At 50.6% G+C, this 15,267-nt stretch overlaps 2 protein-coding genes across 2 annotated transcripts; one reads left to right on the top strand and one right to left on the bottom strand.

Moving 5' to 3' along the window:
• Positions 1-909: 909 nt before the first annotated feature.
• On the top strand, positions 910-6,273 carry Art1 (ADP-ribosyltransferase 1). Its single transcript, XM_042690448.1, has 4 exons — positions 910-972; positions 1,310-2,090; positions 3,989-4,030; positions 6,179-6,273. The coding sequence occupies exons 1-4, from the start codon at positions 910-912 to the stop codon at positions 6,271-6,273; spliced, it is 981 nt and encodes a 326-aa protein (XP_042546382.1).
• Positions 6,274-7,587: 1,314 nt separating this feature from the next.
• Positions 7,588-14,754, bottom strand: Chrna10 (cholinergic receptor nicotinic alpha 10 subunit). Its single transcript, XM_042689756.1, has 6 exons — positions 14,694-14,754; positions 14,213-14,362; positions 12,016-12,161; positions 11,508-11,662; positions 9,954-10,486; positions 7,588-8,294 (listed from the first exon to the last, which is right to left on the bottom strand). Exons 2-6 carry the CDS (start codon positions 14,271-14,273, stop codon positions 7,846-7,848), a joined length of 1,344 nt encoding a protein of 447 aa, XP_042545690.1. The 5' UTR covers positions 14,274-14,362; positions 14,694-14,754; the 3' UTR covers positions 7,588-7,845.
• Between the last annotated feature and the right edge of the window lie 513 nt (positions 14,755-15,267).

Genomic DNA, 15,267 nt, shown 5'->3' on the forward strand with positions numbered 1-15,267 from the left:
CTTGAACTCTGGGCCTGGGTGCTGTCCCTCAGCTCTTCAGCTCAAGGCTAGCGCTCTACCACTTGAGCTACAGCGCCACTTCCGGCTTTCTGGTGGTTTATTGGAGGTAAGAGTCTCACAGCTTAATAAAAGTTTACTTTATTAAACCAGCCAGGTACTGCTGGCTTATGTCTGGGCTCCTGGCTACTCAGGAGGCTGAGATCTGAAGATGGCAGTTCAAAGCCAGCCTGGGCTTATCTCCATTAATCACCAAAAAGCTAGAAGTGAACATGTGGCTCAAGTAGCACAGTGCCAGCCTTGAGCAAAAAAAGCCAAAGGGAGAGTTTGAGGCCATGAGTTCTGAAGCTCCAGAACTGGCACATGACCCTAAGGAAAAGAGACTAGGACACAGAGCAAGGGGAGGGGGAGAAGGAAGGGGATGATGAAGATAAGGTAACAGAAAGTAAAGACAGACAAAAGTGAATTCTCAGAAGGTATGCAGTTTGACATTTGATGCTAGTTGCTAGCTGGAGACACAAATTTTGCAAAGCTAACTGCACACATCATGCCTCTGTTGTCTACTAGGTTGCTCACTTGCTCAGTGGCCACCAATCAAGTTAACCACAATTGTCTAGCTTCTGCTCTGCAAAAATGGGTTACTTGCATGTTGTGGTTTTTGCCTATATAACATGAGTTGGTTTTCAGCTGGGATGCTGCTCTTTGTCCCCCAAAAGACAGAGAGTGTTTCCCACATGGAAAAATAAAATATCCTCGCTTGATTATGTGTCTGAATCTCATTCTGGTATTCGGGAATTTTTTTCTGGAAAATACAGCACACACCAAAAAATATGTGTTAAACTGTTGAGATTAGCATCGCCATTTTCCAGTTGAGGCAAAGGAGACAGCAGCTTACCCAGGTTCACCTTCAGCATGCAGATTCCTGCCATGATGTCTCTGCTTCTTGTGTCTGTGGGCCTCATGGATGCACTTCAGGTATGGCCATCCTCTACTGCCCCTACCCCAGCAGGGATCTGAGCTGTCCTTCTTAAGCCTGGAAGGAGGAACAGAGGGAATGCCTGATACTTCCTTTCAGGAAGGAGGAGGAGGTTTGCCCCATCAGGTGACATCCCAGGCACTGGTCTTGGGAAGCTTGCAGCCAGCCAGTATTTCCCAGTCCCTTTCCTTTCCCCACCTTCTCCTCCTGTTTGGGGTCCTCCCTGCCTTTCTCAGTAGTACAAGCTCCACCTGGGTGAAGAGAGCTCTAGATGATAGGATTCTCCATATCCCCCCTGGGGCTGTTTCTCAGTTGGTTTTGCTCTTTCCTCCTCAGGTCCAGGGTCACCCCATTGTACAACGAAGCGTCTTCTCCTTAGAGACACCTCTGGACATGGCTCTGACCTCCTTTGATGACCAGTATGCTGGCTGTGCAGCAGCCATGACAGCTGCCCTCCCAGATCTCAACCACACAGAGTTCCAGACCAACAAAGTGTATGCAGAAGGCTGGGCACTGGCGAGCAGCAAATGGCAGGAGCGCCGGGGGTGGGGAGCTTTGTGGGGCTTGAGGCCCACTCGCTTGCCCCCGTCCCCCCCTGGCTTCCGGGATGAGCATGGGGTGGCCCTTCTGGCCTACACAGCCAACAGTCCTCTGCACAAAGAGTTCAACAAAGCTGTGCGCGAGGCAGGCCACTCCCGGGCCCACTACCTCCAGCACTTCTCCTTCAAGACACTGCATTTTCTGCTCACAGAGGCCTTGCAACTGCTGGCCAGGGCCGGGCATCAGCCCCAGTGCCACCAGGTGTACCGAGGGATGCATGGCTTGCGCTTCCGGCCAGTAGGGCAGGGAGCCATTGTGAGACTGGGGGGCTTTGCTTCTGCATCCCAGCAGAAAGTTGCGGCCCAGAATTTTGGACAGGACACCTTCTTTGGCATCTGGACCTGCCTTGGGGTTCCCATCAGGGGCTACTCCTTCTTCCCTGGAGAGGAGGAGGTGCTGATCCCCCCCTTTGAGACCTTCCAGGTGGTTAACGCCAGCCGACCGACCTGGGGCCCTGCTCGCATTTATCTCCGGGCTGTTGACAAGTTTAGTACATACAACTGTGAGTACATCAAAGGTGAGGCTGGTATGCGGGGCGGTACTATGGAGAAGGTGAGCTTTGGCAAATACAAGCCTTCATTTTCCAGCCAGAGGATTCATACATAAGTATTAGATGCAGACCATCAGCCAGGAGCTAGTTAGTGGCTCATGCCTGTAATCCTAGCTGTTTGGGAGGATGAGGATTGAGGTTCAAAGTCAACCCCAAGCAGGAAAATCCATGAGACTCTTATTCTAGTTAGCCACCAGAAAACTGGAGTTGTGGCTCAAAGTGGTATAGTGCTAGCCTTGAGCAAAAGAGCCAAGGACAGTGTCAGGCCTTGAGTTCAAGCCCATGACAGACAGACAGACAGACAGATAGACAGACAGACACACACACACACACAGTAGACCGCCAGAGAGATGCACTAGTCATATGTTTTTTGTTTTGGTCACCAGTTTTCTGGTGATTTATTGGAGATAAGAATCTCACGGGTGAGCTGGGCGCTGGTGGCTCACGCCTGTAATCCTAGCTACTCAGGAGGCTGAGATCTGAGGATCTTGGTTCAAAGCCAGCCTGGGCAGGAAAGTCCGTGAAAGTCTTATCTCCAATAAACACTCAGAAAACCGGAAGTGGCCTGCTGTAGCTCAAGGTAGAGTGCTAGCCTTGAGCTGAAGAGCTGAGGGACAGTGCTCAGGCCCAGAGTTCAAGCCTCACAACCAACAACAACAGCAAAAAAGAATCTCAAGGGTGGGTGCCAGTGGCTCCTTCCTGTAATCCTAACTACTCAGGAGGCTGAGATCTGAAGATCACGGTTCAAAGACAGCCTGGGCAGGAAAGTCTGTGAGACTCTTATCTCCAATTATCCACTAGAAAACCTGAAGTGGCACTGTGGCTCACATGGTAGAGCATTAGCCTTAAGCTGAAGAGCTGAGGGACAGCACTCAGGCCCAGAGTTCAAGACCCACAACCAAACAACAACAACAAAAATCTCACTCAATGACTTTTATGCCTGGGCTGGCTTTGAACTGCAATCCTCAGACTTCAGGCTCCTGAGTAGCTAGGATTACAGGCGTGAGCCACCATGAGCTAAGTCATATGACTTCTAAAGTGGAAAGATGCTTTGTCCCTCTTGTCGAGAGGCTAAGAAGCTGGCAAGGGTTCGTCTTCCTCTACCAAGGGATTGTGGAGCTACTGGAGCTGGTCAGGCTCTTCTCTTGGTGGGAAGCTAGAAGGGAATTTATTCCTAGCCACAGTATTGACATTCAGGCTGCTGTTTCCAGAAATGAGTTAGAGCTCCAAACTGAGTTTCTGGGAAGAGGATACTTATGAGACAGTGGGAATTATTTCTTGTCCTGCATGCTGGGAAGGGGGTGGGAGTGAGACAGGTGTTATGCCCCTAATCAGTCCAGGCTAGAGTCTGACAGGTGTCAGCTTCTCCATGTACCAGGCTGGCCAGAGAAGGAGCCATGAGGAAGGGCCCATTCTCAGTCTGTGAAGGGTCTAGGCTGCTGTTTCCAGCGGAGTAAGACCTAATTTTCATGGTAAAAGGCAGAGAATTGGTCCAAACTGAGACCATGGGGAAAATGAGAGGTGATCCATGTGGCTTCACATCCCATCTTAAATTGATATCACGATTGGGTAAGAGCTGATCATAAGGAAGATGGATCGATAACATAACCCAGCCCCTTTCTGCCTGGAACAAGGCGTGGGACAGGAGAGGTGTGTAGGCAGAGAAGAAGTTACAGACCAGGGAACAGGAATAGCCTGGAAGGGACCTTGGCCTGGATGGCTGCTTCCCCTCTGGCCCCACTGCTCACAGTCAAGTCAAATGTAGCCTAGAGAATCTGACACTAAAGGAGAATCAGGGAGAGCACTGTGTTTCCCTGCCCTGCGAGCTTCTGAAGCTGTCATACTTTCCTGTTTCTTTCCTACAGACAAGAAGTGCAGGTCTGGGCGTTGCCAGCTGGATAGCTCAGGTAAGGACTGCAGGCATTGTGGGCCACAGTGCAGGGATGCGCAAGCCCTTCCCTAAATTATAAGGAAAACTACCTCTTTATCAGAAAAGTAGACCCTCTTAATTAGACTGCTGCAGGAGCCTCCATCTTCTCCTGGGTATCCGGGGCAGTAAATCCACTTGTTCTCCAGCAACGCCCCTTCACGCCCCCCCTCCACTCCCATCACAGTAGACAGCCATTGCCAGATCCAGAGTCCCAGGCTGCTCCCTGCTGACCTCCCACTGTCTATTGTCCTCAGGTGCTCTAGTCCAGGCTCTCCCCTAACTTTCTCCATGACTAATCCATTCTTCCTCTAGGTCCCAGTTTCACTATTTGGAATAAGCAAACAGAACCAGATAACTCCAGTTCCCTTTCAGCTGTGACTCCTCTCTCTTTGCACATCTGCTGTGCCAGGCCTTTTCTAGGCAGGAATGGCTATTTCCAGTGAAGAAACAGTAGCTTTCCCATTCCAAGCAGTGGGGTTCCCCTCTCTCCCTCCCTCCCTTCCTCTCCTACTCAGGACTCTGTGAACAGTGGGAAAGAAGCATCCCCAGCCTCTTTGTTTCTTCATCTTCCTTACAAAATAATACTCAAGACTTCCAGAGACATCATGCTGTGAAAGCTTCACCATACTCCAAGAGTGTAGATAATAGTACCACTTGTTCTAGAGAGGACAGGATCCAAAGAGAACCAACAGCCCCTGGCCCACAGCTAGTAAGGTGTGAAATCCAGACAGCTGGGCTCTGCAGTAACATTCGGAACCACTCTACTAGGACAGCTCCCACCCTCCTCAGACATCATTTCAACGTTAGGAACTATAGTCTATTGCAAAGAGGCAGAATGTAAATATTACCCTCTTATAGTGAAGTGAAACCAGAGACAGGAATGGCTTGCCCACAGTGACACAGTCAGTAAGTGGCAGATCAGAAGTCAGGTCTCCAGGCTCCAACCCAAGCCTTATATTTTTAACGTGGTATGTGGGAGTGAACCCCAGTGATGAGTGCAAGCTGGCCACGTGCTCTACCTCCGAGCTACACTTTCAGCCATCCTTTACTTTGAGACAGGGGCTTGCTAAGTTGCTCTGCTTAGTCTTTAATTTATGAACATCCTGTCTCAGGCTCCTGAGTGGTTAGGATTGCAGGCATGTGCCACCATGCCATCTTTTTACAAATTTTTGTTTTCTGAGACAGTTTTTTTTTTTTCCAGGTAGCCAAAGCTAGTCTGGAAATTGCAAGCCTGCCTGAGCCTTCTTTGTGCTGGGATCATAGACTTGCATCAGCATGCCTGGCTTAGGCCTCTTTGAATTTGGGTTATGTATAATTTCAGGTTTAGGATTTCCCCTTCACACTCCACCCAGTACATCGTCTTCCAGGAAGTGGGAAGGAGAGCCAAATTCAGCATCACTAAATCCCCTTCCTATCTGCCCCATATCCCACCCCATCCTACATCTCTTTTGGTTGGTCTACAGAGGCAGGGCGCTGCATCTGATAACCTTTCAAGAACTGGGGCTCTACTTGGTCTCAACTCTGTCTACTTTCCTTCCTGAGTTCTTGCTCTTTCTCCTATCTCTTTTCCTATTTTGTGTATAAGTCCCTTTTCAGCTTGTATCTTCATGTCTTCACTATGCTCCTAAATCTCTCTTTTCTGGGCTGGGAGTGTGGCTTAGTGGTAGAGTGCTTGCCTAGCATGCATGAAGCTTTGGGCTCAATTCCTCAGTACCACATAAGCAGAAAAAGTCAGAAGTAGTGCTGTGGCTCAAGTGGTAGAGCGCTCACCTTGAGCACTGAGAGGTTCAAGGACAAAGCCCTGAGTTCAAGCCCCAGGGCTGGCAAAAAGAAATTAAAAAAAAAAATCTTTTGCTGAGCACCAGTGGCTCACTACTGTAATCCTTGCTACTCAGGAGGATGAGGTCTGAGGATCATGGTTCAAAGCCAGCCAGGGCAGGAAAGTCCATGAGACTCTTATCTCCAATAAATCACTAGAAAACCAGAAATGGCGCTGTGGCTCAAGTGGTAGAGCGCTCACCTTGAGCTGAAGAGCTGAGGGACAGCGCTCAGGCCCAGAGTTCAGGCCCCATGACTGACAAAAACACCAAATCTCTTTCTTCTCCTGTCTCTGTCTTTCCTGCAGCGATGGGCCAGGGCCCCCTCGCTACCATCTGGTCCTTCCTGCTGCTGTTCTTGTTCCTTATGCTGGACCTTCCAGAAGGTCAAGGCCTCCTCTGACCCACAGACACTGAACTTCCCACCTTCACCTCTGCCTACTGGAAGACGTCAGCCAGCTGTGTGCTTAAGTGGAGCCAAGATCTCTGGTAGACCCATCTTGGACCTTCTCTGGCAGCTGCCAGACCTGCCAGTAGAGAAACAGGAGGGAATGTGGGGACTAGACCTTTTCCTGGTTCCTAAGACTGAGACTTTGGCTAGGGGTTGGAAGGTTCCCAGGATAGGCAGTGACTCATGTGGAGACAGACAACTGCAACACGAGGGGTTGGGGAGAGCACTGGAAGGAGAGCACTAGGCCACGGGACTTGCTGATGTCATTCCAATGCCTCATCTATTCATCTGGAGAGCTCTCATTTATTCCTCCAGGAAGGCTTTTCTGACCTCTGCCATCTGGTTGGGTTAGGGGCCTAGACTCTCTGCTCCCATGGGTCACTCGGGGAGTTCCTATGTCAGATTGTAAGCTTCCTCAGGGCAGAGATGGGGGAACTGTATGAAAGGAAGAAACCAATATGAATGGCTGGTCACTGCATTGCCCTATCTTGGACACTGTTGAGCTCTCCAATTATCATTGTGCGTGGATGCGATAGTCTGTGTCATCTCTGAGGAAGGACAGCTGGAGAAATGGTAGAGAGAGCTTTCGGGCCTCTCCCAAGGCCAGTTGCTAACGCCTGGTCATTTTCTTGGCAACAAAGATATCATTTCTAGGGCTGGGGGGTGGGGCATACCTCAAGTGGTATCAAGTCTGAGGCCTTGTGTTCAAACCCTAGTCCTGTGAAAAAAAAAGAAAAGATTATTTCTGTGCTGATCCACGAGTTCCTGCCTCTGGAGACAGACCTGGATCCACAAACTTCCACCATCATGGATCTTGAGAAGAAGACAAGACACTGAAGCACACATTTAGTTTATTATAAGCTGAAGCTTTGAGATGAAATGTCCTCATGGCTTGATCTAGAAATCAGACCATGAATTTCCCTTCCTAAGTGTCTCGGCAGAAAGAACCATGGCAGAGTCTCTAATAGCTACAGCGTAGGGAGACAGGAAATACAGCAGCTCTGTCTCTCATAATAATCAGCACTCTCTCTACTAAGAGCTCTAATGAACAATGATTCTCGTCCCTCCAAGTCTACACTTAGAGCTTTTTTTGTGTTGGTAGTGGGGCTTGAACTCTGGGCCTGGGCACTGTCCCTTAGCTCTTCAGCTCAAGGCGAACCCTCTACCATGTGAGCCCCAGTGCCACTTCCAGTTTTCTGGTGGTTTATTGGAGATAAGGGTCTCATGGACTTTTCTGCTCTGGTAGGCTTTGAACCATGATCCTCAGATCTCAGCCTCCTTAGTAGCTAGGATTACAGGCATGAGCCATCAGCGCCTGGCTACACTTTAGGAATTAGTGGGTGGCAGGCTCTGGATTTCCCTTAGTTAGAATTTGTAGACAACAAGAGTTCTCATGGGTCGTGAAGTTAGTATGCTGGGCCAGGGTGTTCCAGATTCTTAACAGCAGTAGAGAGGGATTAGTCTATCTGAGGACCAACAACTAACCTGGCCTTTGCCATCCCTGCCTGGAGGTGCTCCAGCCTTTCACAGGGCCTGTACCAGCACCAGGAGGCTCATGACCAGGGCCATGGAGAAGAAGATGCCCAGGAAGAAACGGTCCATCACACGAGCCAGGCGCTTCCAGTCCTCATGGCGGCGCTGGGCAGCCCTATGGCTTCGGAAGGTGCTGGCAATGGTGGCTACATGATGCAGGAGGGCTTCCTGGTGGCAAAGACACCGAGGCTCGTGGCAAGGGCCTGCTGGGGGGACAGTAGGAAGCAGGGGGCTAGGAGATGACTTGGCTGGCTGGGAATGCCCACAGGGTTCTCCTCGTTCTCGAACACACAGGCCTTTTGCTAGGTGTCCCAGCAGGAGGGCCCGAGCCCAGGCTGGCACCGGGCGAGCGTTGGGACCACAGTAATGCAGGTTCATGATAAGGATGGTTAGCGCTGTGGAGAATGTGACCATGGTCATAGTGGCCATATAGTACTTTCCTGCAAGACAGACAGAGTGCCAGTTGGGGCCCAAAGCAATGACTTGAGGATCCTCAGCTTCCTAGATACCTCCCCACAACTACGAAGAAGCTCACCATGAGGCTCTCAGGACCCTTCAAGTCCAATGGGCAGAAAAAGGAAGGAGCTAAGAGCCAAGTTCTCCTTATTTCTCATCACTACTAGTGCTCTCAGAATCTACCTGTTCTCAAATTGTTGCTACTACTGGAGACTCAAATGGTATGGGTTTAACTGGGTAAGATACTGATCTGGGGCTGGGAGTGTGGCTTAAGTGATAGAGCATCTGCCAACAAGCATGAAATCCTGAGTTCAAAGCTCAATAGAAATAAATAAGGAAATAAACAACAACAACAACAAAAGCCAGGTGTCAGTGGCTCATGCCTATAATCCTAGCTACTCAGGAGGCTGAGATCTGAGGATCAGTTTGAAGCCAGCCAAGGCAAAAAAGTCCCTGAGAGTCTTATTTCCAAATAAGAGGTTAGAGGTTGTGGTTTAGGTGGTAGGGTGACTGCCAATGAGTGAAAGTATCAGAGTCCCAGTGTCTCTGTCTCTCTGCCTCTTCCCCCTCCCCACTGTTTCTCACACACACACTCCAAAAAAGCCAGAAGTAATGTTATAGCTCAAGTGCTAGAACACTAGCCTTGAGCAAAAAAGCTCAGGGACACTGCTCAGGCCCTGAGTTCAAGACCCATGACTAGCATTAAAAACAAAACCCAACAACAACAAAACAGTATTCTCTATACATCTAGAATAACCAGAGAACTTGCATCATAGGTTTGTGGAGCTTACCTGAGCTAATAAACATCAAATAGGAGAATGCTTAGCATGCAAAGGGCACACAATCATTCGACTACGGTTACATCCAAGACACACAGATCTTCCTATCTCTCTCTACCTCACTGCCAAACCCCTGACAATTCTGGGATTTGAACTCTTGGCCTCACACTTGCCAGGTAGATCTTCTATGCCATCCTTTTTTACACTTTTTTGTTGTTGTTGTTGGTTGTGGGGCTTGAACTCAGGGCCTGACTGTTGTCCTGAGCTTTTCTGCTCAAGACTAGTTCTCTCCCACTTTGAGCCACAGCGCCCCTTCTGGTTTTTTGGTGGTTAATTAGAGATAAGAGTCTCACTGACTTTCCAACCCAGGCTGGCTTTGAACCAAGGTTCTCAAATCTCAGCCTCTTGAGTAGCTAGGATTACAAGCGTGAGCCACGGTGCCTGTTCTGGTTTTTGTTTTGATTTTTAGATAAGATCTTGCTTCCAGACGTGGCACTGTGTCTCAAGTGGTAGAACGCTGGCCTTGAGCTGAAGAGCTGAGGGGCAGCGTCCAGGCCCAGAGTTCAGGCCCCACGACCGACATAAACAAAACAAAACAAAACAAACAAACAAGATCTTGCTTCCTGGGCGTGCTGGTAGTGTACGGCAATCCTCTTGGCCGGACATACTTCTGGCCGCTAATAGGCAGCTTAAGAGGCCCGTGCCACAGCCCCTAGCGTCTTGAGATGGGGATCTCAGGGACTCTTCGGCCCAGGCTGGCCTAGAACCAATCTCACTCTCCCAAGTAGCTAGAGTTGACCTTTCCGTTCAAGGAAAGAGGGACTCTCGGCGCCGGCCCCCATCCTTCCCCCGCACCGGCCTCACCGATGAGCGGCACGCTCTCGGCCGGCGGCATGCTCTCGGCCAGGATCAGCTGGAAGACGGTGAGCGCCAGCAGCACGGTGACGCCCAGCGACACCTTCTCGCCGGAGTCTGCGGGCAGGTGGAAGGCAAGCGGCGCGAGCAGCGAGATGAGCACGCAGGGCAGCAGCAGGTTGCACACGTAGGCGGCGGCGCGGCGGCGCAGCAGCAGCGTGAAGGTGACGTCGGGGTAGGGCTCGGAGCAGCAGCCGTACGTGAGCACGCGCCGGCGCGCCGGCATGCCCAGCACGCGCCACTCCACGTTCTCCACGAAGTCCGCCAGGCCGGCCGAGGCGCCGCGCGGACGCACGTCCAGCTGGTGGCCGCCGTGCGTCCACGAGCCGAACGTCAGGCCGCAGCGCTGCGCGTCGAACGGGAAGGCGGACACGTCCACGCGGCACGAGCTGCGCGTGATGGCCGGGGAGTCCCAGCGCACCGCGCCGTCGTGACGCACCACCACGTTCGTGTTGACCGACGCTGGCGCCTGCGTGTCTGCCCTGCAGACGAGTAGGACGGGGGCGGGGGGGGGGGGCGGTGAGGGGGTCATTGGGGGCAGATGTCAGAAACCCGGGCGGGACGGGGGTGGGGGGGGGTGGGGGGGGGAGGGGAGCTCTTTGAGGGGAGGTGTCCTGGAGGCTGGGGTAGTGCCCAGGGGTGGGTGGGGGGGCTTAGAAGGCACACAGGCCTAGCCCTGGGCAGAGTAGAAAAGCCTCAGGAAAGACCTGTAATCCAAGGCTGAGATCCGAGGATTACAGTTTGAAGCCGGCTCAAGCAGAAAAATCTATGAGACTCTTATTTCTAATTAGCCACCAGTAGAACTGTAGCTCAAATAATGGAGCATCAGCCTTACCCAAAAAGGCTCAGGGACAGCTCCCAGGCCCTGAGTTCAAGCCCCAGTGCACACACATGCGCACGTGCGCACGCGCACACACACACCTGGTGATAGTAATGGGCAGGTCAGTGTCACCTTGGGAATCATCTACAAAACTCATTAGAGGGACCCAGGAAGCTTTGCAGCACTACACATTAAATGGGAGGCACTGAACTGGTTAATGTGGCAGAAAGGAATGTCCTTGAGGGAGGCCCAGAGGGAGCCAGCCCTGAACCTCAGAGCTAGTCTGGAAACAGGTAAGGTACCATAGAGAGGTACTCACATCCCAGACTTGTCATTCATTCACTCATTTATTGGTGGTACTGAGGATTGAACTCAGGGCCTCATGCATGCAAGTGTGAGGTAGGCAAGCACTCTTATCCCTTGAATCCTATCACCACATCCCCATACTAGGAGAGAGAGTAGGGCTCTCAGTAGACATTCAGCCTGATTTGGCCTTCTGTACCTAAAGTGGGGTTGCTGTGAGCTCTTGGCAGCTTTCCTTTTGGTACCAGGGGAAAGTTTCCAGGGCAGCAGGGTAACCAGACTGGGGTGGGGTTGGGGTGGGGAGGGGTCTCAGTGCATGTTCAGAGCTAAGGGCAACTCTACAGAGAGGCAAGAGAGGGAGGGACCCAGGCAGGCAGTACTTGTTGTAGAGTACGATGTCTGGTCGCCACACAAGACTGCTGGGGATGCGGATGGCATCCAGGCCACCGTAGGCATCTGGGTCCCATCGTAGGTAGGCATCAGACCACTCCTGCCGGATCCACAGGTACAGGGTCAGCACCTGATTCCGTTCATCCTGGTGGGGGGAGGGGACAAGGAGGGGACGTCGGTATATGTGCACACTTTCCTCAGTGCAGACATCTACAAACCCAACTTGTCCGTACAGTGATTCCCTCCCAGGCCTGACCTTGCTGGATTCTTCCCTTCTCTGGGCCTCAGTTTCCCAGGTGCATGAGGTGGTAACACGCTTAGCAGGGAGTCAATAAGTTCAAGTGTGTAAAGTGCAGGGCACCCAGTGCATACCTAACAGTTAGTGGCTGTTATTATTGTTAATCTTAACACAGGAAAAGAACAGTCCCACACTCTCTTACCTCTTCCTGGAACACTGTTACAGAAACATTCCATAGCAGAACCATTACCACAACATACCATGTCGATGATCTGGGACAGTGTCACCTCCAGGGTCACATTCAGAGTCTGGTCTGTGTCTGCCACAGGTCTCAGGGCACTTTTGTAGTTGGTGAATAGGTCACGGAACAGCTTGTGAGCCAGCTTGCCCTCAGCTCCCAGGCACTCTGTATCAGTCAAAAGGGCTTCTGTGCATACCCTTCAGCCATATCTGCTTCCACTGTCTCAGCCTTTTGATGGTCTCCTTATGCTTGTCCTCTGTCCTGGCTGTGGCTCTGGTTTGTTTCTCTCTGTCTCTGTCTCTCTATCTCTCTGTCTCTCTCTGTCTCTCTCTCTCTTTTTGGTTGTGGGGCTTGAACTCTGGGCCTGGACATGTCCCTCAGCTCTTCAGCTCAGAGCGAGTGCTCTACCACATGAGCCACAGCACCACTTCTGGTTTTCTGGTGGTTTATTGGAGATAAGTGTTTCACTTTCCTGCCTGGGCTGGCTTTGAACTGCAATCCTCAGATCTCCTGAGTAGCTAGGATTACAGGCATGAGCCACCAGTGCCTGGCAGCTCTGGTTTCTTCTTGGTCACCTCTAAGGGGTGAATGAGCTAAAGGCCTTGTACTATCTTCCAGAGCGATACTGGCCTCTTACACTCTTTTCAAGGACCTGGATTCTGTCTGTCATGCCTTAAAACTAGAGGGACCCAAATAGCCCACAAGAGTCCAGACTTTCACCTAAGTATTTTAAACTCCATTTACCCTGTCCTCATTTTTCAAGCCTGTTTTTACTTCTCCTTCGGTTCCTCAAAGCTTCTATATATGGAGCATTCCATGTTCCGCAACTAGCCACTAGGATTTTATTTTATTGAGACAGGTTTTGGTTGTGTTACTCAGGCTGGTATCAAATTCCTGGGCTCAAGGCATCCTGCTTCAGCCTTTCAAGTAGCTGGGATTATGGGTACCTGCCATTTTCTAAAAACACACTCTTCCTAGGCTTTTATGACATACATTTTCTCAGTCCCTGATGCAAATAATGTGTACCAAAACCCTGTCCTCTTCATTTAGTCTCTCCCTCCTCCCTTCTCCATCTCCTGTCCCATCTTCCTTTCCTCCTTCCTCTCTCCCTCCCTCCTTCCTCCTTCTCTCCCTTCTTCCCTTCCTCTCTTCCTTCCTTCCCTCCATCCTCTTTCTCCTCCCCTCTCCTTTCCTCCCTCTCCTCTATCACCTCTCTAGTCCAAACTCTTCCTCCTTCACTCAGACTACACAATAACAGCTTGTCATTACTCCCCTGGCCTGGAGCTTATCCTCACTTCCTGTCTATTCTCAATTTTTTGTTTTATTTTGCTTTGCTTTTTTCGTTTTCTAGAGATATAGCCCAGGTTGGCCTCAAACTCTTGATTTCCCTGCCTCCACCTCTTCAGTGCTGGGATTATGAGTGTGCACCACCATGTTTGGCACACACACCCACACACCCACGTGCACAGGTCCTGGGGCTTGAACTCAGAGCATAGGTGCTGTCCCTGAGCTTTGTACTCAAGGCCAGCACTCTATCACTTGAGCCACAGCTCCACTTCTGGCTCTTTAGTAGTTTGTTGGAGATAAGAATCTCAGTCTTTCCTGCCTGGGCTGGCTTTGATCTTCAGCCTCCTGAGCAGCTAGGATTACAGGGTATGAGTCCTAGCACCTAGGGGCTCCCACAGTCTTTTTTATTTCCCAGTCCTGAGACTTGAACTCAAGGCCTGGGCACTATCTTTGAGCTTCTTGTGTTCAAGGCTAGCACTCTACCACTTGAGCCACAGCACCACTTCCGGCTTTTTCTGTTTATGTGTTACTGAGGAATTGAACCCAGGGATTCATGCATGCTAAGCAAGCACTCTACCATTAAGCCACATTCCCAGCCCATCCCACAGTCTTTTAAACTGACTAAATCTGACTAGGGCAAGGTCTGCTTAAAACTTTCCAGGGTCCCAGTGGGTGCAGGTAAAAGCACTAGCCTAGCATTCAGGGCCCTTTATGATTTGCTTCTCTGACTTTTCAGCCATAATTCTGGAAGTTTCCTTGTCCTTGCTCCCACTTCAGCCATGCAAGTAACCCCTCTCCTCCACATTCCCCAGATGGAAAGCTTATTCTTAGCACAGCTACTGAAAAGAAAGTTAACAAAGACTGTGGAGAGAGATTTGTGTTGGATAGGAATAACAGCAATGCCAGGGGAGGCCAGGGCTGGCTCATACCTGCAGGGAGTAGCAACAGGAACAGAAAGGCCAGATGGAGACGGTGGCTTCCAGTCCTCATGGTCCTGACACAGCCAGAGGTGAGGTGGGTCTCCTAGTCAGACCTAGGGCAGCATCAGGCCCTGATGGCAAGGATAATGTAGACAGTACCTGGAAATCAGAAAGACAGATCTTTGGTGGGCCCGGATACTCTCTAAGGAGTCCCTAAACTCTTCTAGTTATCTGACCCTACTGTTTGTACCTGCCCTGCAAATATTAGTATTCGGTTCTTACCATCTGCCATTTCTCCTCTTCTAGTCCTTGCCTCTCTGGCCTCAACATCGGCCCTTTCCCTATGCCATGCACCTCTGTTTACCTCTTGCTCTCTCAATTTTCTTTGTCTTTTCCTCTATAACCATCTTGGTCTCTATCTATTTCCCTTCTCCTCTCTCCTACTTCTTTCTATTTCAGACCCCTGGCTTTGATCTTCCGTGCCTCATACCCCGGCCTTGGATGAGCCAATGAGCCTGCTGCTCTCAGCAGAACAAGACCAAGAACTCTTCTCTGTCCCAAAGAGTGTGAGGCACAAGACAGTGGCCTCTCCCTCTTGGCACTTCCTGTTAGCTTAATTACATGATTGGGACACCTGTACCCATGGAAACAGCAACTGAAACTGACACTTCAGGCTGTTGGGACCTAAATTATTTATATTTTGTAAAGCAATACTCAGACTCAACTCAACCCTTTGGAGATAATGAGATAATTTTACGTTACATATCCTTATGTGCCGCATTTTCTTTATCCATTCACAAGTTGTTGATTCCATCTCTTAGCTATCGTGAACAAAACTGCAATAAATAGAGTCCAAAGCATGATTGAGTAGGGATACGTAGAAGACTAGGACTTCAGGGAGTGCAGGGGCAGGACCTGTAGATTGGAAATGTCCCCTCAAGCACTCCCACCATTGCTGGAATCCGTTAAGAGTCCTGTAGCTCTTCCCAGTGAAGAGTGAACACATCATGCCGGCTTGCCATGCAGGCTCTGCCCTCCTGATGGCAGTGGTGCTGACACCTCAG

The sequence above is a fragment of the Dipodomys spectabilis genome, unplaced genomic scaffold (genome assembly GCF_019054845.1).
Source record: "Dipodomys spectabilis isolate Male_0828 unplaced genomic scaffold, ASM1905484v1 ptg000003l, whole genome shotgun sequence".
In the NCBI taxonomy this organism is placed as follows: domain Eukaryota; kingdom Metazoa; phylum Chordata; class Mammalia; order Rodentia; family Heteromyidae; genus Dipodomys; species Dipodomys spectabilis.